This window comes from Neolamprologus multifasciatus, chromosome 13, assembly GCF_963576455.1.
Source record: "Neolamprologus multifasciatus chromosome 13, fNeoMul1.2, whole genome shotgun sequence".
In the NCBI taxonomy this organism is placed as follows: Eukaryota; Metazoa; Chordata; class Actinopteri; order Cichliformes; family Cichlidae; genus Neolamprologus; species Neolamprologus multifasciatus.
In genome coordinates this window covers 7,143,284-7,168,567 of record NC_140451.1, presented here as the reverse complement: position 1 = coordinate 7,168,567, position 25,284 = coordinate 7,143,284, and the positions used below count along the sequence as shown (strand labels likewise).

General features: G+C 42.0%; 3 protein-coding genes across 10 annotated transcripts in view; 1 reads left to right on the top strand and 2 right to left on the bottom strand.

Moving 5' to 3' along the window:
• The window catches only part of sanbr (SANT and BTB domain regulator of CSR), a 24,492-nt gene extending 6,583 nt beyond the window's left edge, over positions 1 to 17,909 (top strand). For 2 of the 6 annotated variants that reach the window (XM_085181994.1, XM_085181998.1), the window contains 9 exons: positions 1,685 to 1,827; positions 1,917 to 2,013; positions 2,109 to 2,141; positions 2,275 to 2,374; positions 11,043 to 11,128; positions 11,504 to 11,556; positions 14,274 to 14,347; positions 14,446 to 14,534; positions 14,776 to 17,909. In XM_085181994.1, the coding sequence (XP_085038120.1) occupies positions 1,685 to 1,827; positions 1,917 to 2,013; positions 2,109 to 2,141; positions 2,275 to 2,374; positions 11,043 to 11,128; positions 11,504 to 11,556; positions 14,274 to 14,347; positions 14,446 to 14,534; positions 14,776 to 14,967 (867 nt within the window). In that variant the 3' untranslated portion in view covers positions 14,968 to 17,909. Of the gene's footprint in view, positions 1 to 1,684; positions 1,828 to 1,916; positions 2,014 to 2,108; positions 2,142 to 2,274; positions 2,375 to 11,042; positions 11,129 to 11,503; positions 11,557 to 14,273; positions 14,348 to 14,445; positions 14,535 to 14,681 lie in introns of all 6 variants that reach the window. The other 4 variants (XR_014877462.1, XM_085181996.1, XM_085181997.1 and 1 more) reach the window with 4 other exon arrangements.
• Positions 262 to 9,338, bottom strand: LOC146504950 (uncharacterized). The gene is made up of 2 exons (XM_085183544.1): positions 9,323 to 9,338; positions 262 to 7,334 (listed from the first exon to the last, which is right to left on the bottom strand). Exons 1-2 carry the CDS (start codon positions 9,336 to 9,338, stop codon positions 3,655 to 3,657), a joined length of 3,696 nt encoding a protein of 1,231 aa, XP_085039670.1. The 3' UTR covers positions 262 to 3,654.
• Positions 17,708 to 25,284, bottom strand: part of xpo1b (exportin 1 (CRM1 homolog, yeast) b) — a 26,832-nt gene continuing 19,255 nt past the window's right edge. For all 3 annotated transcript variants that reach the window (XM_085181991.1, XM_085181992.1, XM_085181993.1), the window contains exons 14-25: positions 24,926 to 25,107; positions 24,283 to 24,439; positions 24,004 to 24,167; positions 23,753 to 23,887; positions 23,482 to 23,665; positions 22,673 to 22,779; positions 22,060 to 22,254; positions 21,265 to 21,433; positions 20,864 to 20,998; positions 20,229 to 20,388; positions 20,046 to 20,142; positions 17,708 to 19,149 (exon numbers count right to left, since the gene is read on the bottom strand). In XM_085181991.1, the coding sequence (XP_085038117.1) occupies positions 19,003 to 19,149; positions 20,046 to 20,142; positions 20,229 to 20,388; positions 20,864 to 20,998; positions 21,265 to 21,433; positions 22,060 to 22,254; positions 22,673 to 22,779; positions 23,482 to 23,665; positions 23,753 to 23,887; positions 24,004 to 24,167; positions 24,283 to 24,439; positions 24,926 to 25,107 (1,832 nt within the window). In that variant the 3' untranslated portion in view covers positions 17,708 to 19,002. The remainder of the gene's footprint in view (positions 19,150 to 20,045; positions 20,143 to 20,228; positions 20,389 to 20,863; positions 20,999 to 21,264; positions 21,434 to 22,059; positions 22,255 to 22,672; positions 22,780 to 23,481; positions 23,666 to 23,752; positions 23,888 to 24,003; positions 24,168 to 24,282; positions 24,440 to 24,925; positions 25,108 to 25,284) is intronic.

Below are 25,284 nucleotides of genomic sequence, written 5' to 3'. Positions count from 1 at the left end.
CACACACACACACACACACACACACACACACACTTTTACCTATTCTAGGTGCAAGGTAATGCTTAATGCATTAATGCTTTTGCTTTCTTAGGGCACCTTCACACTTGGAGTTCATTTAACAAACATTTTATTGATAAAACAGGACAAGTAAATGTGAGGACATATAGATAGGCATAAGTCAGTTATAGGCAAATCTCACTTATTCCTTTTTCCAGTTCCACATCTTCTTCTTCTTCTTCTTCTTCTTCTTTTTTTTTTAAAACTTTATATGATTAATAGCTCAAAATAATCCATATTTATCCGATACCGATATACTTGTACAGCTCCTTAGTTCATCTTCGTCTAAAACAAGCTGTTCTGCCATCATCTGTCCTTTACGGCAACCTTCTTCTGAGTGGCTGCCCCTCAAAAACAGCACTGACATCATTCAGAGGCAAGAGTAGGAGAAAGACTACTTGAATTGAGTGTGTAGATCAGGCTTAAGCCTGAACTTCTAGCTCACGGGAATTTCTCGTACATGCGTTGACATAGTTATTTGAAAATAAAATGCTTAATGCGAGCATCCACCACTGTAGTAGTATATGTTAGTGGAAAATAATTTACCAGGTCCACCTTAAGCCTCTGAGTTCATATTAAAACCACTATGAAGTGGAGCAGTACTCTTTCACAGTGAGCTGATGCTGCTTCTGCTGCATTGCTGTAGCATACAGCTGGTTCAACATGACCAGGATATCGTTCTATAATCTGGACTTGGTGGTGTTGGTAGCATCTGACTGATCTAAAAGTGGTGGTTCACAGGTCATGTGACTTTTCCCCAGAATGTTATTAAGAACTTTGTAGCAGAATGCTACACATGGTTGCACATCAGATCTCTGAAACTAGAAACTGGATCCATTTAAACATCAACCCTGTCATAAGTCATATAAAGATCTAGACTATAGCGCCCTCTAAAGGCTCAAAGGTTACTGCCCCAAAGCCTAATAAATAAAATGTGGAATCTGCTTCATTTTGTCAGTAGATCAAAGTGAAATTAGTCTGATTGATTGAACAGATATGCTTGGTGTGTGTCCTGTGTGCTAGTAGATGTAGAAAGAGTCTCAGCAGCAGAGTAGAATACAATATAAAAATATTTCTACAAGTTACCAAATTACCATACATGCATTCCCATAACAATACTACACACTTTACGCTTCATTCAGCTGTTTTAGTAAGGTACAGAATAACAAGCTGCACACTTAAAACATATTCCCTCAGCTGAGAATTTACATTGCAATGAAAACATGCTGTGATTGGAAGAATCAGTGAAAACTTGGGACTTCAAGCCAATTTTAATGCAAAATTAAAACCTGAGAGTAAGGATTAAAAATGGAACAGAAATTAAGCAGACTCAGTCTGTGTACAGATGTGATATTAGCTCAGCAAACACTTCCAAGGCCTCATCCCTCAGGTTTCCAATGTTGGCCCCCACAGTTTTGTGGTTACAGGCTAAAGACAGTTTTCGTCTCATTTGCGTGCACCTGTGACGTGGTGCATGTTAATTAAACACTGTGCAAGCAGTCTCATTCTGGCTGCAGCAGAGTTTGTTTGACATCTCTCTCATTGGTGGGTAAAATTGACAAACACCCAAATTTACCCTGCAGAAGAAATCCTGATCCAGTTTGCTCGTGTTTGTGTGTGTGTGCAGGGCTGTAAGACGCGGGATCACATAGTGAATGTGCCCGATGAGGAGAACTGTGACGAGGAGACTTCAGCCCAGACCCGAGTCCTCAATGACCTGCTGCTGCACAGAGACGCTGTGTGTGTGTCAAACTCTCCACCGGCAGAGGGGTGAGTGTGTGAGGATTCTTTCACAATGTTCTTTTTGATTGTGTGTGTTATCGATACACTAATTGCAAATGTTCCTGTGTGTGTGTCAGTGCTGAGGAGAGCCAGTCCAGTGCAGAAAAAGTTCAGGACTGTGACGTTCTCTTGGAGCCAACAGTCCTCAGATCTCTGAGAGGAGATGGCAGCACCGTAAGTCGCACACTTCCCATTTCTCTGTGTGCTTCTGTCTGTCTGCCCTCAGCCTTTCTGTGTTCTTACTGTGTCTACTTTGTGTCTTTAACCAGTTTTCCCTTTTGAAAAACTGGAGTCTTCAGCTGGTAGGACACTCTTTTTTCATGATATCTGCTTACTTTTTTAAAATGATTCAAAATTACAAATGAGGAACCTACAAATGTTGCTTTAGACGAGAAAGAAGTGTGTGTCTAAAAGCCTTGACCTTTGCCCTTTCAGAGACAGCAGTCTCTTCTGTCAGAGGATGAGGAGTACACCACAGGGTCAGAGGTCACTGAAGACGAGGTTGGGGATGAAGAGGAACTCTCTAAGAAGCAGGGTGGAGAATTTATTCTTGTTTTTTGCATCAGCTGGATCTCATTCTCTATTTCATACGGCTGAAGGGCAGCCATGAAAGTGCTTAAAAAGTCTGTGTGTGTGTGTGTGTGTGTGTGTGTGTGAGAGAGAGAGAGAGATAAAGCCACGCATTACATTAAAGTCACTGTTGCAGAGACAGATGTTGTTGACGTAATTAACAGCTCTCAGTGTGCTTAAGTGGCTGCCAGGAAACACGTTTGTGTCCATTTGGGCTCGTGTGTGTGTGTGTGTGTGTGTGTGTGTGTGTGTGTGTGTGTGTGTGTGTGTGTGTGTGTGTGTGTGTGTGTGTGTGAGAAAGAGAGACTGACAGAAGCTGAGCTTTTTTCAAAGTGATTTGAAACAAACTGCAGCAATAAGGGCAAACTAGTGCACAGTTATGTTTACGTGAGCGTTATTTTGTATGCATTTGTACAGTTCAATAACTGTGAGAGTACATTGAGACCATTTAGCTCTAGTAACAGGCATTTGTACCAGTGAGCATGAAAAAGTAGGGCAAAGACCTAGTATGTAAGCACTGACTGGTACTGTACAGTGTGTGTGTGTGTGTGTGTGTGTGTGTGTGTGTGTGTGTGTGTTTTTATGCTCGAGTGAATGAATAAACGAGTCAGTTTTAAACAGTAGCAATTTAAACAGTAGAAGAGTAGCACTATATTTATAAAGAAGTACAAACAACAATTATTTGATGCTCAAATTAATTAATTAATATCCAGTTTATTTCCAATTAGTTCCAAATTCATCTTGAATTCAATTTAATTCAATTTTATTGAATTCATATAGCAGCAAATAACACCATCAGTCACTTCAAGGCTGTATGTATTATTGTATGGTAGACCCTACAATAATACATACAGAGAACCCAACAATCATATGACCCCCTATGAACAAGCACTTTGGCGACAGTGGGGAGGAAAAACTCCCTTTTAAAAGGAAGAAACCTCCAGCAGAACCAGGCTCAGGGAGGGGCGGCCATCTGCTGCGACCGGTTGGGGTGAGAGTAGGAAGACAGTTGTTGTAGGTCTGATTGAAGGACTGATGTGATGGTAAGTTGACTGCTGCTCCGCTTTGAATATTGAGTGATTAGTGAATTGATTTTAAGCCCAATTGTGCCCAAGTTTAAGACCATATTCATTGGTTGTTTTTGTTGTTGTTATTACTTTGGGCTTTTGTTCACAAGAATTGCTAGCTTCCCTAGAGTTTTGGACACCCAGACAATCAGATGATTGCTGAGAAAGCACAAGGTTTTTATAACCCTGTGCTATTCATGTCAGTGCAGGGGGCTCTCCCTGAGAGGCCAGTGTTGAAAAAGGGATGCTTCAGAACCTCCGAAGGTGTTATGCGCTGATTTGCTTCCAAGGCCAACATCTGTTTGATTAGCCTGACAAGTAATTGTTGGCCATTTTCAGGTCCTCGCCTAACCTTCATTAGTTTTTCGAGGTCATCGAGACACTTGAGTTTTATATATCGAGTTTCCTTGGATTGATAATCTGTCTCGTATTGAAATAGTTCTTTGGTCTTAAATGTCCAGCGCTGTTCGTTGTAGTTATCTTTGATGAAATAGAGATCAGTGTACTCGCCAGACTCTAGAAGATGATCTGGTAGCTGACCCTGGGTTTCAGTTATGAATCTCAAAACATCATAATCGTCTTCCCCAGGATAGAGAGGCACCCCTGTAGCAAGCTCCACAGCTACCAGCCCCAGAGCCCACATGTCAATTGCTTCATCACATGGAATGCCAAGCATAACCTCGGGTGCACAATAACCAACCGTCCCCACACAGTGACCAGGAATCAGTGCAGAAGCGGGACGTGCGAGGCCAAAGTCTATAAGTTTGACTTTGACGGGAGACTCATGGCGATTCACAATCATTATGTTTCCAGATTTAAGGTCACTATGCACTATTCCCACAGAACCCAGGTGGAACAGAGCATTTGCGAGCTGATGCAAAATTGGACTGAGTTCTCTTATTGGGAGACCCTGGTCCCCTATGTAGTCCCACAGGCTTTGGTCGAGGAGTTCAAAATTTAAGCAAATACGCTCCCCATCGAGGAAATAGCCGTTCCATTCAACAATGTTGCACCTGTCTGGATCTAAGCGTCGCAGCTGCTCCAGGATGAAAATTTCCAGTTTTGCCTGTTGCAGATTTTCAGCGTCTCTCTTGTTGACTTTAATAGCCACAGTTTGGTTGTTTTTTGTATCGCGACATTTGGTCACAACACCAAAGCCTCCTTCCCCAAGGAAAGCCTCTACCACGTGGTGATCTCCCAAAATGGTCCCTTCAGGAATTTCAAGATGATCTTCAGAGGAAGATGATATTTCAGAATCATCTTCAAAGGAAGATGATATTTCGGAGGAAGATGGGGTGGCTGAGGTGTTGACGTGTCCTTTTTGAGGAAATTCAACTGAGTTTTGGAAACTGCAGTTGAAGTTTCGCGATCCATGACTTTCCCAGCTTGAAGGCTGCTGAGAGAGCACAAGGTTTTCTCCCCCTGTGCTATTCATGTCAGTGCAGGGGGCTCTCCCTGAGAGGCCAGTGTTGAAAAAGGGATGCTTCAGAACCTCCGAAGGTGTTATGCGCTGATTTGCTTCCAAGGCCAACATCTGTTTGATTAGCCTGACAAGTAATTGTTGGCCATTTTCAGGTCCTCGCCTAACCTTCATTAGTTTTTCGAGGTCATCGAGACACTTGAGTTTTATATATCGAGTTTCCTTGGGTTGATAATATGTCTCGTATTGAAATAGTTCTTTGGTCTTAAATGTCCAGCGCTGTTCGTTGTAGTTATCTTTGATGAAATAGAGATCAGTGTACTCGCCAGACTCTAGAAGATGATCTGGTAGCTGACCCTGGGTTTCAGTTATGAATCTCAAAACATCATAATCGTCTTCCCCAGGATAGAGAGGCACCCCTGTAGCAAGCTCCACAGCTACCAGCCCCAGAGCCCACATGTCAATTGCTTCATCACATGGAATGCCAAGCATAACCTCGGGTGCACAATAACCAACCGTCCCCACACAGTCACCAGGAATCAGTGCAGAAGCGGGACGTGCGAGGCCAAAGTCTATAAGTTTGACTTTGACGGGAGACTCATGGCGATTCACAATCATTATGTTTTCAGATTTGAGGTCACTATGTACTATTCCCACAGAACCCAGGTGGAACAGAGCATTTGCGAGCTGATGCAAAATTGGACTGAGTTCTCTTATTGGGAGACCCTGGTCCCCTATGTAGTCCCACAGGCTTTGGTCGAGGAGTTCAAAATTTAAGCAAATACGCTCCCCATCGAGGAAATAGCCGTTCCATTCAACAATGTTGCACCTGTCTGGATCTAAGCGTCGCAGCTGCTCCAGGATGAAAATTTCCAGTTTTGCCTGTTGCAGATTTTCAGGGTCTCTCTTGTTGACTTTAATAGCCACAGTTTGGTTGTTTTTTGTATCGCGACATTTGGTCACAACACCAAAGCCTCCTTCCCCAAGGAAAGCCTCTACCACGTGGTGATCTCCCAAAATGGTTCCTTCAATTATTTCAAGATCATCTTCAGAGGAAGACGATATTTCAGAATCATCGTCAGAGGAAGATGATATTTCGGAGGAAGATGGGGTGGCTGAGGTGTTGACGTGTTCTTTTTGTGGAAATTCAACTGAGTTTTGGAAACTGCAGTTGAATTTTTGCGATCCATGACTTTCCCAGCTTGAAGGCTGCTGAGAGAGCACAAGGTTTTCTCCCCCTGTGCTATTCATGTCAGTGCAGGGGGCTCTCCCTGAGAGGCCAGTGTTGAAAAAGGGATGCTTCAGAACCTCCGAAGGTGTTATGCGCTGATTTGCTTCCAAGGCCAACATCTGTTTGATTAGCCTGACAAGTAATTGTTGGCCATTTTCAGGTCCTCGCCTAACCTTCATTAGTTTTTCGAGGTCATCGAGACACTTAAGTTTTATATATCGAGTTTCCTTGGATTGATAATCTGTCTCGTATTGAAATAGTTCTTTGGTCTTAAATGTCCAGCGCTGTTCGTTGTAGTTATCTTTGATGAAATAGAGATCAGTGTACACGCCAGACTCTAGAAGATGATCTGGTAGCTGACCCTGGGTTTCAGTTATGAATCTCAAAACATCATAATCGTCTTCCCCAGGATAGAGAGGCACCCCTGTAGCAAGCTCCACAGCTACCAGCCCCAGAGCCCACATGTCAATTGCTTCATCACATGGAATGCCAAGCATAACCTCGGGTGCACAAAAACCAACCGTCCCCACACAGTCACCAGGAATCAGTGCAGAAGCGGGACGTGCGAGGCCAAAGTCTATAAGTTTGACTTTGACTGGAGACTCATGGCGATTCACAATCATTATGTTTCCAGATTTGAGGTCACTATGTACTATTCCCACAGAACCCAGGTGGAACAGAGCATTTGCGAGCTGATGCAAAATTGGACTGAGTTCTCTTATTGGGAGACCCCGGTAATTCCGGTCCCTTATGTAGTCCCACAGGCTTTGGTCGAGGAGTTCAAAATTTAAGCAAATACGCTCCCCATCGAGGAAATAGCCGTTCCATTCAACAATGTTGCACCTGTCTGGATCCAAGCGTCGCAGCTGCTCCAGGATGAAGATTTCCAGTTTTGCCTGTTGCAGATTTTCAGGGTCTCTCTTGTTGACTTTAATAGCCACAGTTTGGTTGTTTTTTGTATTGCGACATTTGGTCACAACACCAAAGCCTCCTTCCCCAAGGAAAGCCTCTACCACGTGGTGATCTCCCAAAATGGTCCCTTCAGGTATTTCAAGATCATCTTCAGAGGAAGATGATATTTCAGAATCATCTTCAGAGGAAGATGATATTTCAGGAGGAAGATGGGTTTGCTGAGGTGTTGACGTATCCTTTTTGTGGAAATTCAACTGAGTTTTGGAAACTGCAGTTGAATTTTTGGTATCCACGACTTATTTCAAGCTCATCTGAGCCAAAGGATGTGTTGGCTGACATAGTGTAACGTGTCTGCTTGTTTTGTGAATTGGTGAGAAACAAAACTGCACTTGTTTTGGTTTCTGTCATAAAATGCTCTCAAAACTTCTCGAAAGGGTTTTCGTTGCTGTCAGGTCAATGTCCGTTAAGCCATAAAGTGTAATAGGTGAGCGCTCCTACTTAAGGGTTTTGGGATCAAAGCAAAGTTGCCACGTCAGAAAGGATCAAAGCAAAGTTACCGCGTCACAAGGAATCAAAGCGTTGCGCATGCGCACACGTAGTTGTTTGTGTAACGTCGTTCAATTTTGTTGAATTTTAAAAGGAAACTGACAGTTACAAAACTTTTTGTTCGTTTATTTGTATTTGGGTTATTTTTTGGTGTTTTTTTTGTCGTTTTTTTCTGCGTACCATATCCAGCTTTTCTGTATAAAGTAATAAAGAATCTTGGATTTTAATATTGTAGTGCGTGGATTTCGGATTTGGTGCTTAAAACTTCGTGAAACTGTAACCGTATTTCATTCACCATAAATAACTATCTGATTTTGAATAGTTTTGTTATCAGATACAGAAGTCTAAAACCAACATTTCTCTGCCTGGGCTGCCTTGTAGCTCTGCACGTTGTCTCTTCAATGTGTGACCCCCTCCCTCCCCGAACAGTCGGGGGTGAGTGCACTAACGTGTCCGGAGGTTGCCGTTATAATGAGTGTTTGCTGGAAAGCGAAAAATAAAAGGAGTCTGCAAGAAGGATTTGTACGTTTTCACAATGGGGGAGTTTGCGTAAGTCCTAGTAAATAATTTTCTGGAGTGTCTACGTTACACATGCTAATTTTTAAAATTGTTTTTATTATTTTGCTAGCTAGCAAACTCGTGGGATAAATGATTGAAATGTACTCAGTGTGATGCAATACGGTGCCGCTATTATAACAGTTAGTTATTGCAGGGTAATTTATGGAATATGCTGTGAATTTAACCAAGATTACACAGCAGTAGCAGTATTGCGAGTTACTTCCCCAAAGTGAAAGCTTTAAACGTTAGCCCGATGCTAAACTAGCCAACTTAAGGCTTTCTGATTGAAGGAAAAGCGGCTTAGTCACCGAATAAATAGAATATTGATTATATTTTTGTGTATTGCTGCAGTTTTTTCAAGTTTTAACTTGGTGCTTTTGGCAACCTTAGGGGGAAATAATGGTAATATGGCTGATCCACATGGACACAAAGAATATGCACTTTTTTGTGCTACCGAAGTTCCCTCGCTTTCATTCAAAATCTGTTTATCATTAAACAACTTAAACATAATTGCTTCAAACTCACATTAAGGCCTGTGGGACACTATCAGCCACTGAGACAGTAGACAAATGACTATTTCATACCTTAAGGCTGCCTGTTTATTTAAGTGAGATGAACAATACATTATAATTGTATATAAAAATATCACAGATGATTGATTAAATAGGTTTTTGAAAGATGCTTGTGCATTCTTCAAGTCTTATATGTTGAATTGAACCGAGTATGTCATCTGTTCAAAGTCTCTCCCAGTCAGTGCTGTTCTCTGTGCCTGTCTTACTGTACATGATGTTATTAGCAAACACTTTAAAGGTGATTAATTTAGGACTTCAGCAATAACACAGACTGCAATGTAGTTAAGCATCTTACAGTTAGTTTTGAATGAATGAGAAAAGACAAGCAAACATCTGTCTCCTATTCTTTTGTGTCACGTAAGAAAGAAGCATAAATATCTGATGAGAAGACTTATTAATTTGGCCTTTGATCATGATCTTACTGAGGTGATGCGAAGTGAAATATGCATCCTTTTTTGGTATTGTGCTGGAAAAGCTTGAAGATGGAGATTGATAGTGCTTACAACTTGCTTGAATGTCACCCTGAAAAAGGTGTATGAAGTAAAATCTGATTTTGATGCTTTCAGCACAAAATTTAGTCACACAGTCAGGACAACATCTGATTTACCTTCATTGGGAAACATGTTTAAAGCAGGAGTTCAGTACATATTTTGTTTTTTGTACATTTTTTTTATAGATCTTTATGTTTATTAACTTTTTTTTATTGTATTCTTATGTTGTTGTTTTTTTTAATTCTATATATTTTATACATGTGTTACATTTACATTTTCATGTAGCTTTTTTTAAAAATCTTTTTTTGTATTTTGGTATCTTTACCTGTCTCATAAATTCAGGGCTACATCCTTTCTGTAGACAAAGAGCTTATCTTGGAGCCTTCAGCTTCTTCTTTAGTACTTTCATAGGTGGATGTAGGAAGTAACAATAATATGTGATGATAATCTGTGATACATGAAATAATCTTATAATAATAGTAATAATGGATCTGTTCCTGTCAGGAAAATGCTCGTGCAGAGGTTTCATTGTGCTTGACATCGTCCGACAGTTTAGTTGCAGTTTCGAGGCTCATTTGTGTACCAGCATAAAGACTTTCCTCGCAGTGAGCTGTGATCTCAACTACTGAGCTGATGCATGTTATAGTTAAAGCTGGATATTTTTTCTCTTTCGTAAAGTGTTTAAACATCGTTCATTATTAATTGTTTTACATATTTTGTCTTTTATGAACGTAAACAAGAACACTGCTAGAATTAAAGTACTAGAAACAATTAAAATACAGTGTAATTAGTACTTTTAGCAATTTGATAGATGCCTTTTATTATATTTTTAACATCAGCATGCTGAAGGACTTGTTTAGAAGAGAGTGCTAATTTATATGCTAAAATATGTTTTTCTTTTTGGCCAAGTTGGTGAAAACACTTTATTATCCTCTAATAGATTTTTTAAATGCTTGGTGATCATAGTACCCAAAGTAGCTGCATCAGGTAGTACTTCTGAGAGGATCAGAAGTCCCAGGTATACTGGTATTAGGGGTTGCAGCTGTAGGGATGACTCTTTCTGCAGCCTCAAGCTGACTGTTTCCTCTCAGATGTAAAAGGCTGATGATTTACAAAACAGACACTGCGTCGTTCAAATAGATGAGGCTCATCATAAAATAAGAGATACTTTATTCTCTGAGCATTGTTTCTAGTGTCCATTCATCCATTTAGTTTACTCGGGTCTTAATAAAGAGCTTAAGAAGAGATATTGTTAGAACTTAGAAATAGGAGGAGCAATTCAGACGTTAAGTTTTTAATACGAATCGCTGGACAGAAAAAAGTGGCACACCTATTCGTCTTCAAAACAGGTTTGACTGACAGGTTTAAAGCTTAGAACACAAGATGCTGAAACTTTACATACATGGCTGTTACATACTGGGCTGAACTGGCAGCTTATCAGAAGTAGCTTTTGATGTTGGCAGTGTGAGAGCTGATCTGAACTGGTTTTAATCATGTGATGGCTTCATCTTACCATGTGCTCTGACTAATGATCACATAATGTTATGCTTACTCATTTCCTTTCACCCGACAGTCCTGTAATCCTCTCGTCGCAGAGTGCCTCTTTAAGTGATTAAAGCAAAATGAGGACACTTGACGAAACACGATCTATTCATAGCACATCGCCGCTGTTCCACCATCATCTCCACCACCTCATCTCCACCACCTCATCTATTTTTAACATTTCATTGTCAGTCCTCACAGCTTAAGAATGGAAACTGAAGGCATTTCTCTTTTCAGCCTGCAGATGGCGCTGCAGTCCTTCACTACATCTCATCCTGTTTTTCTGTTTTCCAGCTGCTAAGAAGGCCAAAAAGGCTCACAGACCTCTGAAAAAACAGCTGTCCTCGCCAAACTTCCAACGCAAAGAAAAATCTGAGAAAGTGAGTCAGCAGTTTCATGAATATTTCACTGCGGCTCCTTAGTGGAGTCAAACACGGCAGAGTTCAACCCAAATGTCTGACACATCTTATCTGTAACCTACAACAGGATGAATTTTTTTAGCTGGGTCTTATAAATAACTGAAATGCCCTAAATATGGATACAGAACTGACTTTGTAGCATTTTGGTGCATATCTGATATTAGTGGACATCCTACAGGAAAAAGCTGGATTTATTATTGATACTCCACAATATCTTATTGTGTGTCCATAAAAAGATCTCACACACTGACTTACACTTCCTTTTAGATATTCTGTGTTTATTTTTGCTTATCTTTTTTTACTTCAATTTTACAACATTCATTATTTTGTCTTCAGAATGTGCTTTTTTTCCTCCCTCAGTCACAGACCAGGGACAACACGCCTTTCACGTGAGTAGATCTACACGTTTATCCTACTTACAAATTTGCTAAGCAGTAGCTGAGCATTGAAGTTTAATTCTTTAAAATGTAGCTGGAGCTAATATAAGGGTTCAGCACTTTGTATTAATCACATTCACAGACTGTATAGAAAAGATGGATGAAGCCACCATGTTCTCAGTAACTTGTTGTTGAAGTCCTGTTGTGAGGGGTGTGTCATTGCCTTTACAGTCTTGGTGTTTTAAAACTGGGCGTGGCTCTGACTGAAACAGAATTCATGTTGCCACATCTGTGTTTGTTTGCATATTTGGCTAGAAGGAATAAAGCATTATGGGTATTCAAGCTATCCAGACTTCACTTCAATTAAAAATTTCTTTGCCTAGCATGACTCGGATCTTGTCTGTGGCAGAAGAGCCACAGAGAACGATAGTAGCCCAAAGACCAGCTGGTGCCCTCTGGTGATGTAAACAGTTACAACAGGTAAACCAGTCCTGGGTAGAAACCAGTGGATCCGCTGAGCTCAGCTTTTAGGGTTTTCCATTAGGTGGTAGTTAGGGCCATATCATACCGTTCACGGTAATACTGGTATAATGTTGGGCAACGATAAGAAAATGAAATATCGCGATAGAATATGGGTAAAACGCGCATGCGCGGTGCCTTTGTTTTCATACGCACATGGCGAAAAAAGCATGGCGGCGACGGAGAATGAGAAGGGCGAAAGCGGATCGTTGAATGAAACGGATGAATCAGAACTGGTTTGTAAAAATGCTGCAACTTCAGTGTGGAACTGGTTTAGCTTTCGTCCGTCAGATACACAACAAAGCACTATTTTTGGTAGAGCATGCTAGCGGGCCGTCGTTATTACCGTGCTTTTTGGAAAATACAGCACACTTAAAATCAATCCTTTGATTTTTCTGAAAGTCGACAGTGCCCCTTATAATCCCGTGTGCCTTATGTATGAATTCTGGTTGTGTTTACTGACCTCGAAACGATTTTATGTACACGGCGCTCGAAAATCTGTCAAATGTTTTAGTACGACTTTGCTAAGCTACGAAGCCGCACCGCTTGATGGATTGTCGGAGCATTACGGCTATCGTAGGCCTCGCGGAGTGATACGTACTGTGCTTCAACATAATATTACCGTATTGTGTGTGTATAACCTCTTTTTAAGTTTTGTGGATATTATACATGGTTATGCTGAGGATATGTCGGCCAATTTCCACTGGAAATGCCTTTTGGTTAAACTGTCAGCAAGGAATTTTGCACTGTTAAATTTTTATATAACTTTAATGCACATAAAAAACAGCTGCTTGTTTAAGTGAAAATACATACGATTTTTTTTTTTTGCACTAATAAAGTTGTGGAGTTGTAAAGTATTTTATCTAGTGTCAGTTATATCGTCAATTATATCGTTATCGCAAATTTTCAAATGTATATCGTGATAAATATTTTTGGTCATCTCGCCCTGCTCTAGTGGTAGTACTTGGTACCAGGTAATGTTTTTGTAGTTTCTCAGTCGAGTTTCCAAGTGATCCAAATCAATTTGAAAACAGACATCAACGGACTGCATGCCACCGATTGGCCAGTCAGTGGCTTCAGACTCCTTCACAAAAATCAAAACGGACATTTTTGAAATCCGGCAGTGAGGGAAATAGCTACACAAAACCCACCTCGACCTTCAGCCCAACCAGTCTGCTTTCTTTTTTGATAAGGCTTATGGTCAGGGCTGGATCAAGTGACCCAGAATCCTACCTTAGTTACCCTGCAATAGGCTTAGGCTCTTGGGGTTTCCCATGATGCACTGCTTCTACTTTACTCACCTCTTTGCACTCTCTGTGTTTATACACCCCTCTGCATTTAATTCTTAGTTATTATCAATCTAAGCTGTCCTCCACAGTTTCTTTTCTCCTGCCTCATGCCCAGCCGGTGGTGGCAGATGGCCCCGCCCCTCCCTGAGCCTGGTTCTGCTGGAGGTTTCTTCCTGTTAAAAGGGAATTTTTTTCTTCCCACAGTCACCAGGTGCTTACTTGAAGGGGGTCATTTGATTGTTGGAGTTTTCTCTGTATTATTGTAGGAACTATGCCTTACAATATAAAGTGTCCTGAGGCCACTGTTGTTGGGATCTGGTACTATATAAATAAAGTTTAATTTTAAGTTGATATAGTGACTGTTCTGAGACACATTAGTCCCAGTCAGTAATCATTTTGCCATCTTTATGTGGAAGTTTGCAGGATCTGACTTTTGGGAACAAGAATGTCAACAGCAACTAGTCAGAGGTGTGTTGTGGTGTTTTGTTTTGAAATGTTTCTCCTTCAGTCTGCGTTTGCGCCATGTTCACTGCATGTGGGAAGGCGCTCTGTGTCCTGATTGGTTGTCGTCACAGGCACAAGTTATTTTGACTTAGGAGTTCCAGGTAAGGTGTGGAGAATCAGGTCAGGACATTATCCTTGGCTGCCTTTTCTCACACTTAACTGGAGATAGTCTCCTTAAGCTGGGTACTCACCCTGGGAAACACTCTGTGGTTAAGGGGAAGCTGCTCCTTTTCAGTGCCTCTTTGTTCCAGGTGGGGCTGAAAGTGTACGGCACGAACCTGATATAACAACGTATTCATACTCTGAATTAATTTCTCTGCTGTAAATCTGGATCAGTAACATTGTATAATCTATTTCTCGTGTTTGCTGTTTGAAGTTAACTGGTGCTCGCTCCGTGGGTGTTTGTGTGTGTTGTAGAGTAAGCGTCCAGAAGAGTAAGTGGGACAGCTCTCGCTCTATGCGCTACAACCAGGACGCTCAGCGAGAGGAAGGTAAAGGAGGACTCATTGATGCTTTTCTATTTTAAGCCGCTGAGTCAGACTACGTTCTTTCAGTCTTGCATTAACCACTTTCTTTGCATGTTAACCAGACCAGCGCCGCATGGTGGAGATCATTGGCTACCTGACAAAGATGAGGTTTGGAGACCAGGAACAGAGTAAATCCAAGGATACTAAAGAGGTGGCTGTTTATTTACTGTACACCTAAAATGAGATTGATTGTCAGGGTGCAGGAAATGTGACTTTGACCAGGATTTATTGTCTTTCTTCACATCATGTGGTCAAGATTGGCGCTGAGCTGTCAGACCTGCTGTCGTTGTTTTTGCAGCTGCCTCATGTTGGATTGTTTTTCTTCTGGACTCTCTCTCTCTCTGTGTGTGTGTGTGTGTGTGTGTGTGTGTGTGTGTGTGTGTGTGTTACAGCCTGCAGGGGGGATCTACTCCAGACTTGAAGTGCAATTTAGGAGCTCCTCTCAAGTCAGACAGAGTTCAGAAAAGACATCCAGGTACATTTACAGTGTTACACACACCCCGGTGTCTCACTCAATAACCAAGCACTTCTTTCTTTACCTCTGCAGGTCTAAAACACGCTACGCTCAAATCCGAACAACATAAAGAAGCTAATGGGGGGGAAAAAGGCAGTGGAGCTGCTAAATAGACCAGCATTAAACCAGATGAAGAGGACAGAGACTCGCTCCTCAACCCCAGCACTTGTCAGCGCCCCCCGCCCCTGCTTAACTCAGGTGACTATGTAGGGATCACCGTCAACCACATCTCCTCTCACTCGGCCCACTGTGTGTTTGTTCAGCTGCATCCAGTCCACAAAAACAACAAGCAGAACTGTGGACCCAGCTCGGCTCATTAGAAATGCACTTTGACTTTCCTCAGTGTTTCTTCAAAGACGGACAGGTGGGGATTTCTACAGAAGGCAACTGGAGAAATGTATGGAAGTCCACTCATGCCAGTGGGAAAAGAAAAAGTCATATTTCATAGCAATGGCAAACATGTATCTTATTGTAAAATACATAGTTTCTGTCTGTCCACCAACTCCTACACAATCAGGAGTTAATCAACCAAACTTGGCACACAGGTACATCTTAGGCCCCTATAAGTTCTTACCTATATCAGATACTGTGGTGTAATCACATTACACAACTACCTACTGACCAACTAAAAGGACACACTTTGTGTTTATGCACCTATCTCACCTTATACAAGCATTGTATCGTTTCAGTTTCACAACAGTAGCATCTCATTTACATCAGATGTTATAGTTGTGAATATTTTGATATGCAATATCATCGTGTTGCTTGGCAACCACCTGGTAACAGAATAAAATTACATTCATGTAGTAGAGCAGGACATGGGCTGTAGTAGTAAAGGCAAATTTAAAAAATAAAGAAATTACAAAAATGCCACAACAGAAAAAGTTTTGATGTAAAAAAAAAAAAAAAAAAAAAAATCATAAATCAAATTGACTTGAACTGAGGAAAAAAACTACATCAGGATGATGATGATGATGACTGGAAAACATGTGTGTCTAAAGCTCCAATGACATTTTTTTAAATGCTAAATTGAGATGCCACATTTGTTCCACCAAGTTCTGCTAGAGATGTAGTTCTAGTCTTTCCTGTGTTTACTGGAACGTGACTGTGCCATGTACCACACCTAGGCCAATAAAATATAAGTGGCTAAATCCATTCAGAGCCTTATGTGAACTTTTGTTTCTGGTTTATATCCACTGGGTGGCAGCAAATCACACTGGGGGAATAACTACGGATTCCCAAGACACAACCTTTGCCCTAGTTTCGCCATGACCTTTCACCTCACCTTTCCAACAATCTACCAGGTGACAAATACGCACTTGATTGGTGCTCAGCTTTAGCAAAGAGTGTTAGTGTTTCCTGTATGAAAAGAAGCCAAAGCAGTTTGTGGAAACTGTGAAAGTCCCAGAGAGGGCTGGTATGTGCCACTGGGTTCGGGGTCACACCGCTCCTCTCTGCATGAGAGGCACTGACCAATGGGTGTGCTAACCTGGCTCTTCCTGTAAGACTTACTCACAGGGGTATTAATAACCCTGGCTGCTCACAACACAGACCCAGAGCAGGGCTTAACGGGGCATAAAGCGTAGAGGAGGTGATGTGGGCTTTTTTTTTTTCTCCCCCTGTGGGCGGGCGCTACCCCAGCTGTTCTATCTTCTCCTCAACAGCAGATGCCAAGAATGGCTGAGGATGTGGATCTGGGTCAGGAAGGGGGGGTGGGGGAGTCCTGTTACAACCGGACTGAATTATGGTCCCACAGAGATAAAGAGATGGTTGGATACGAGAGCATCAAAGCAAACACGCCAAACTGACGGAGATGCTCAGTCTGCCAAGACCTGCAGAACTAAAATGTTACTGCTGCAGATTCCTCTGAAGCCCGGCTCTGGGACACAAGGAAATGAAAAGTTGAGTGAAATTAGAATTCCATCTCCCTCTCCGGTTACATCAGAGCTGACAAGATTGTTGGGATTGCGTAAGACGAGCGTTTCAACTTTCAATGGCAGGGCGTCAGCATAACCTTTAATCTAATACCAGTATGTTAACAGGGATTAGTGGAGGAGTCCACTTACACAGCAGCAAACCTTGGCTAAAGATGCCCAGGCGGAAACGGTTGGATGTCGCGTTGCCTGCGTGACGGATGCCATCCGTCATCACTGAGCTTTCTTTTTAGGATTTGTGTTTTCAAAACTTTTCAAAGCACGCTCCTCTTCACACGTAGATTTATGCGATTTAACAGGAGATGGGACAAAATAGTCACTATGCTTAACGACCATGTGGTCAGAAATCATTTTCCAGAGTCGGTTAACAGTGCATCAGGTCAAAGCGCAACAAACCTGTTTAGGTTGGCTTTAGTTTCACACAACAAATCTGACACAAGATGTCTTCTACTCCAGCTGCCATGTGGCAAATCATCTTTTATAGTAAGTGAAAGCGAAAGCAGCCTGCGCTGTAGGAGGTGGGGTTGGACAAGTAAACGAGTTCTCACAGTTGATGACTCAATCAGCTCACAACTGGATTCGGCACAACGTCAGTGTCATTGTTCAACTGTTGACACAAGAAAAAGCTAGTGAGTAAAGCTCTCACTAACAAAGGCTGTATGTTACAGTGTTAGGTTTAGAGTTTAGTCAGCTATGGCAGCAATGACTTAAAATTCAACAGAAAAAGCCTGCTGTATCGTAACACGATAAAGACTGCATTCTTACTCAGTATTGATCAAGGCCAACACTGTGAAGTCTTCAGACACACAAACAATATCTGCTCATATAAAACTCGAGTCTCTCCTGTGGAATGAAGAGACCTGAGCAAAGGCAGGATTATAAAATTCTCACCTTTAATCAGTTCAAAAAGTTCACAACAAATGTAACACCTTGAGAAGGGAAATCTGCCATTAGAGATTGGATGCTTATTTGGATTTATACATTCTTCCTAATTAAACTCACTGGCAATTCATTTACTCTCTGGACAAAAAAAAGAAGCTTTTATTTGGACAAAACTCAAACAGTTACAAATGAAAAATGCAAAAATACAAAATTAAATGTAAACCCAGGTTTATTTCTCATTTTGCTCTAAAGGTAGTGTCTTGAAGCACTACTGCATGGTAAACAATCTAAATTAGTACAATTCAAAATCTCCAAAGCCATCTGAGTTAAACAGGAGTTGTTATAAAGATGCAACCAACCAAAGAGCCCATAAATACCTCCGCCACTTCCTTAAAACATCCCATTAATGAAGGCTCACAAATGAGCAACAATCCTCTTAGAGGAAAACAAAACGCTGATGTCGACTAGGCGACAGCACACACGCGCACACACCCACAACAAAAAGAAATAACAGAATAAGAGGAAAAAAAAAATGTTCCCATGGTATTAAAGATGCTATACAATTGGGATGATATGCACATATTCGCTTTTGCTTTCCCTGAAAAAAAAACCTCACGCTGGCAGCAGCAGCTCAGTTTTTTGGGTGAAGCAGAAAGTCATGAGCAACAAGATGTTGCTGCACGAGCAGCGTCTCTCAGCCTTCATTCATTTTCCATTAGATTCACATTCTCCCACAATGCCGTGGGGCACCAAACAAGCGGTGCGTGCGCCTCTAAAAGACCACTTTCTGTCACACCACGGGTCTAGAAGCTTCTATGCCAACTCAACACATGGGCCGATTTTCACAACACCCCCGCCCACCCCTGCCCACACTGGGTGTAGAATAGATCTATATATAAACAAAGAGATGGGAAAGAGGGAAGAACTAGGAAACAGAACCAGGGAAGTGACGGAAACTGATCCAAAACAACATGGTTAACTTGTCCTAATCGTTATAACTTCATCATGCAGGTCTGAGAAGGGCCAGAGACCAACAGAACGTAAGCTAGATTAACAGTTTTGGAAAGTTATTACACAAAAAGTCTCCATAGAAAACGCAGATCATGTAAAAAGGACCACAGGGTGATGCGGTAATCATTTACAGAGTATTGGCATTATTTTGGTCAACAAACATCCAATGGGATGGCCCACGGCCTCCCACCACACTCAAGTGCCTCTCTTGGGTTTTGTTGTGTTTGCTGTGGTTAGGGTTAAGTTTGGAGTACTGTACAGTTAGACTGAGCAGGCGCTCAGTCACACATCTCCTCTGGGATCTCGTGAGGATTCAGGATGCCGGGCACCGACATCTGGATCTTGTGTTTCTCCTCCTGGGCCTGTCGGAGTGACGCCTCCCTCTCCTCCAGGAAAAGGTCCGAGGTGTCCTCACCTGCAAACTCCTGAACAGCGACACAATCACAGAAAGCTGCTGTTAGCTACAAGGTTTGAAAGCCATGCTGCTTTTCTACCACAGCGACCGAGATCCTAATTTTTAATGTTAGACTGAATTAACTGAAACACTACTAAACCCCCATTTATTTGTAACAGGGTTAGCATGCACATGCTGTTTAATAAAAAGTAATTTAAAAGCATGTATTAGGCTCATTTCCAGCATTTCTACATTTTTATATTCTTAGAGATTTGCACGAGCCGTTCAGCTCACGTTCCCTTTCTTTGAGATAACTTCCTTCTGATTGGCTGCTGCTCACAAACAAAAGATCTGATCGGCTGATTGGTTGGGCTTCTTGGGATGCCCATCATTCAGATATTCCCTTTCATTTCTTTTCGCCCTCTTGGACAAAAAACAAACAAACAAACAACAACAAAAAAAAAAAAAACCAACATGCTTGACCTCAGCAATTGGTTTAACAGTATTTGATTTACTGACATAATTACCACCTAAATGTCAATTTCAGTGCACAAAAATAAACAACAAAAATAATTATATAAATAATAAATAAATAATAATAATAATAATAATCAGACCAATCAGGACACATGACACAACATTGAATGTTTCCAACAGCACTCACAAACCTTCCATATAGTCATGGCCGCCTGACCATGAAGTGGCAGGAAAGTGTTATTTGTGGAAACAACAGCTAAGCAGTTAGCTATGTAGTCAGTGATAAGGAGAGACAAAGCTTCCATAGAGGGACAGGCTCCATGTGCTTCAGCTCAAATACACAACTGAAATACACTCAGTCTAACAACTTACACTTTGTGTACCTCCTCAACACTGAAAGGACTACTTAATACACCTCCAATCAAAGTTGCTACAGTCTGACGAGCTCACCTTTATCTGGACGAGGAAGTCCCTCAGATGCTCCTTGAAGGCAGGAATGTCCTGGTTTAAGCTGAACAGCCCTGTCACAAACACCTTCACCTGAGCACTGACGGACAAAACACACACACGTAAGCATCGACTGAAAAACAGACTCACTCCAGCAGAGATTATATGTGTAATGTTCACACTCACTCCTGCAGGTGGGGGAAGGCAGTCTTAAGCAGGTTGGCCACATATTCCTGGATGAACACCTGGTTGTTGGTGGGGCTGGCGGGGTTCAGCGCTGCAGTGATCTTCCCCTCCTCCACCAGGTTGAACATGTAGGCCAGGATGGACGCGTGCATCGTCAGCCCTGCAGAACACACACACACACACACACACACAGAGAAAATGAATCCATCGTCTTTCCCTAATTCCCTCATCTTTGTAAAGCCAAATTCAAATTGATTTAGTTCTCTGGGGGAGGTGTTAATATTACCTGGCCTGGTTTAGTGACTTTAATCCAGTTCAGATAATGAATGTGTCTTTTTAAAAATGTTTTGATCCCATCACCAGGAAGATTCAACACTACAATCAACTCCTAAATAAATCAGTACTGAGTAATGTGTGATCTTTTAAGCAAGAAGTCACTTCCATTTTTCAAACTAGTGCCTTTAAAAGGTTGTACTGAACTACTGCAGCCTTACTGTGATCTGAGCCAATGATTTTAACATAAACATGTTCATCTGACCTGCACAGCAGACGCCAACAGTTTTTGAAAGTATAAATATCATTTGGACGACTGCAGATTCAAACAACTGAACGGCATCAATTGTGTGTGAGCTCACCAGCAGTGTGCGATGTGTCAGTGACCACAGAGAAAATGTGCTGCAGGATATCGCAGAAATACGTCTGGTAGAAACTTTGAGCGGCTGCCTCCTCCTGGGCCACATTCTGCAGCAAGGTGTACAGAATCTGCAGACCTGAGCAGCGACAAAACACAAAACAACACAAAATTATAGTTGCACGTCCTTCAAAGACCACAGCAGCTTATTGTTAACAGCCGGGTTGCACAGTGATGTCGCTGTTCTGATGCACGTCTGTTTCAGTGTGAAAAGGATCACAGTGCACCTTCATGTCACGTTTCTGCCTGTGGATCCCACAGTGGGTTTTCCCATTATCAGTATTTAAGATGTTGTTGGTCAATAAGAGCATAAACATCTTAGTGTACTCATCTCTGTGCCCTTACCAGTGTCAGCCACGTTCCTCATGGTGTGCTTAAAGGCCCAGATGATGGAGTCCAGCACTAGTTTGAACTGGGCTGGAGGGATGGCAAGGAATGCGGGGAAGCAGTGCGAGTTTACAGCTTGGAGCAGGTAGAAGAAGTGGGTCCTGTGCTCTGGATACTCCTCAAAGTTCTGGTACAAACATACAAACAGATGATGAAAAATTTAAATCTACAAACCAAGTTATATCATAATCCTACACATGAAATAACATATCAGCAGTCTAACTTAAATCTGGCCTCACATTGCTGCAGGTTTTTAGTTTCTGAGAGGCACCTGATGGGTTCCAGTTGTATTTTGGAGTGGAAACAGAGGCTCAGGTCAGAGTAAACAACAGCTGAAGCCGACTGAATTTAAGATTTTCATTTTTTTCCCTGCAGAACAAAAGCACTTAACTGAAACTCTGTCAGATAGTGACTAAAACCAATGCAGTGCTGCAGTTAAATCGATTTTTTGTTTTCTATCAACAATGATGAGGTGCATGAATGTAATTATCCGTCCAGTGATTTACACACTGCAGTGAAGGCCGCATGGTAGATTGCTTATCCCAATGCAAATGAAAGCTGCTGATTTGATGACTGAGGTGTTTACTCACTACTCTCAGTAATAAAAGAGCTGCTGATAACTACTAACAGTTGAACAGACGGCCGGCCGCTTGATAAACAGAAAGACAAAGACTGCTGTCTTGGTCACGTGTGCAGGAAAGATTTAAAAACAAATATCCACATATGATGCGTCAGCGGCTCACTGGGTCGTACCTTGTTGATCATGTTTAGAGTGCACTCAAAGACGGCATCAAAGATCTGCGGTATCTCGCTGGTGATGTGCCCCCCCAGCTTGTTGACAATAGTTGCCATGGTGCTGAGGACTTCAGGCTCACGGGCGGCAGGGACATTGCGTTGGTAGTCAATGAGGACGGCATCCAGCAGGGGGGGAACGAAGTTCTCACCAACCTGAAACAACAACAACAACAACAAGAGGCTTTGAGGGACGCACAAAAACCTGACAGACATGCTTTAAATAAAACTATGAAAGGTGACCAACCCCTCAGTACGGTGACAAACTGTGAATATTAAAGGGTTGTGCAGATGCAAACACAGAGGGGGGCAGAAAAGTCTGCCGCAGGGGAACAAAATCTTTGTGTCTGATCTAAAAATACCAATTGGATTGTTCGAAAGCTGTTCCACAGTCAGCTGTTCCACTGGCTGCTACAGTAGGAGTAACTCAGGAGGACACAAGAGTGTAAATATATCACTTCTGATATCATCAGCATTTTTAGTACAGCAGCTTTCTTCCTTCATTCTTTGTCAACATAAAGCCCCAACTGGGTTTGTCTCCTTCAGCAGTGACACATGTGAGCGCCTTTCTCACCATCTGTGGGTCGTTTGATCGGCTGACCCAGCCTGAGATCAGCTTCAGAGTCTCCCGTTTCACTGTTCTCATACTCCGGATCAGTGGCTGCTTTGTCACCATCTCACCTGCAACACAGACATTAGCAGAACATGCGACTTCTTAATGAGGATGGGAAAAAAAACCAAACAAGCATCACACATAGCAGCTGGGTCTAAACGTGTAGCTCTCGCTAAACTTAATGTGCACTGCACACCTCTCAAATCTCAGCTTTTTGTGCCAATGAAACCCATCCCATGTTACATAACACATATCTCACACGTAAAATTACCTTAATTACTGTAATGCAACAACAACAAAAAAAAAAAACGAGAGAAAAGACTTTGTAGCTGACTAAGAGCCCACTTGGTTTGGTAGAGAACAGAAGTCTGCTAGAAAAATGGCTGGAATGAAGAAGTATGATATAATTACGGATCATTAAATATTATACAAGCGCTGCACCCATTTATCAGCTAAACACTGGCCCCTATTCTTCTCGATGACTGGTATCAGCAAATAAGATGTCAATTATCTGAAACAGTGGCTGATATTCATCTCATCTACCACATTGACGTAACCCTGATTGGAGTGTGATGAACACTATAAAAGTAAAACAAACAGTATAAACCTCTGAAAATCAACTCAGTTTGTGTGCTGCTTACAGAACAGCTATAACCTCACTGCTCTGACAGCAGCATGACAGTAAGCATGTTTACAACTATCTGTCTGCAGTGACCACCATGCAACTGTGACAGTCTGCTGCACGATGAAAACAAATGTGCCGGTCTTACCGTTTGTCTGAATGGCAGCAGAGATGTTCTCGCTGAGGCACTTGTACACGTTGAGCATGTCAAGGTAAATCCGTCCCAGCTGGATAACAAAGGGGTGTCCCACTGCCTTGCAGGCCCTGACGTTGGTCTTAAGAATGCTGCCCAGCTGTTTGACGGTTTCTGGGTCCTTCAAGATGTCCACGTTCTCATGGACAGAAGAGGAGCAGAAGAGCCATTAACAAACAGCTTGTGTGTCTCTGAAATGTGAATAAACGGTGATACACCATCTTACCTTGGTGGCCTGCTGGATGATACTGTCCCACACTTGATTGGGCAGCAGCATATATTTCTCTATCAGGTGCTCCTGAACAGCCTGGTCGGTCTGTGCCCCGATCATGTACCCTACTGCCTCATAAAATGTGTGCACCTGTACGTACACACACACAAACAAACAAAACAGTCAGCACAGACACTCAACTGGGCAAATAAGAGACAGCTGTGCCTCTCTCTGATGGACTTCTGTGGGTAAGAACACTTAATGACCTGCTGAGGCTGAAGGTCACAGATGATCGTGTTAATGTTGTTGAGGATCTCATCGATGAAGGGCATCACCTCTCCCACCTGCACCTGGATAAAGTGGCGCCGACACTTCTGGGCAATCTTAATGAAGGTGTCGCACGCCATGTCCTGAACTCCATCATGGGTCTCTGTGAAGGCAGGACGGAAAAATAAAAATGCATTAGAGCTGTATCCATCTATTCATCCATGTGCCTGAAATAGATGCAAAGAGGGAGTTCAACAAATAAAAATACTCCAGCTCACCATGCATGAACTCAAAGAGCTTGTTCACAACAGTTTTGAGGAACTTCCAGTGGGCTCTAAGAAAACGAGGGTACTGGCCAACAATGTACATGATGTTAGAGGCGATGATGGCCTTGTTGTCTTTTCCTCGCTTCTGCTCACAGAGACCCAGCAGATCCTGAAGCAAACACCAAAGGATTCACTTAAGCTTAATGTTAAACCTTATGGGTGAGACAATAATTAATATGAGGCATAAGTATGAGTGAGGGACTGCTGTCACCTAAACCTAAATACTAGGGTTGCTCAATTAATCGAATTTAATCTCGATTACGATCTGGGCTTTCAACGATCATTAAAAATGACTGAGCCGATTATTAGCCCCTCCCTCGTGCTTTACTCTCGCGCTGCTCCGTGTGGCAAATCGAGCGAACCTCTCTGCATTTCGAACACGTGTCACAACAATTAAGAGGACCCGAGGGAAGCTTGGAAAGCTAAGCAGAAGTTATTTGGAGAGGAGAGTGACTTTCAAGTCATTATTCAATACATTGTTATTGTTAAATAAATATCGTCAAATAATCGAGATCTCAATTTCAGTGAAAATAATCGTGATTATCATTTTTGCCATAATCCAGCAGCCCTACTAAATACACAGACACATCAATACCTTAATGACAGTAACAAGGAACCTCTTCTCATCCTCCTCGTGCATAGCCCCACTGATGGATCCAATGGCCCAGCACAGTGTGTTGAGGTTCTTCCAGGACCATTCAGTACCATTTACCTGGTTGTGAAGCTTCTCTGTCATTATGCGTTCTGTGTCCGCATAATCCAAGTGAGTCAGGTACACTGCAGGACAGTAGAGCAAATGTGTATCAGAGTACAGTACAGTTTCTGCTAAATTAAGAGTTAAAACTACAGAGACACAGTTCAGAACCAAGACAGAGAGAGAGATAAAAACAACAAAAAAAGAAACAAACATATCTGAGAAGAAACGGAAGAATGAATTTTCCCTAAAAAACACTG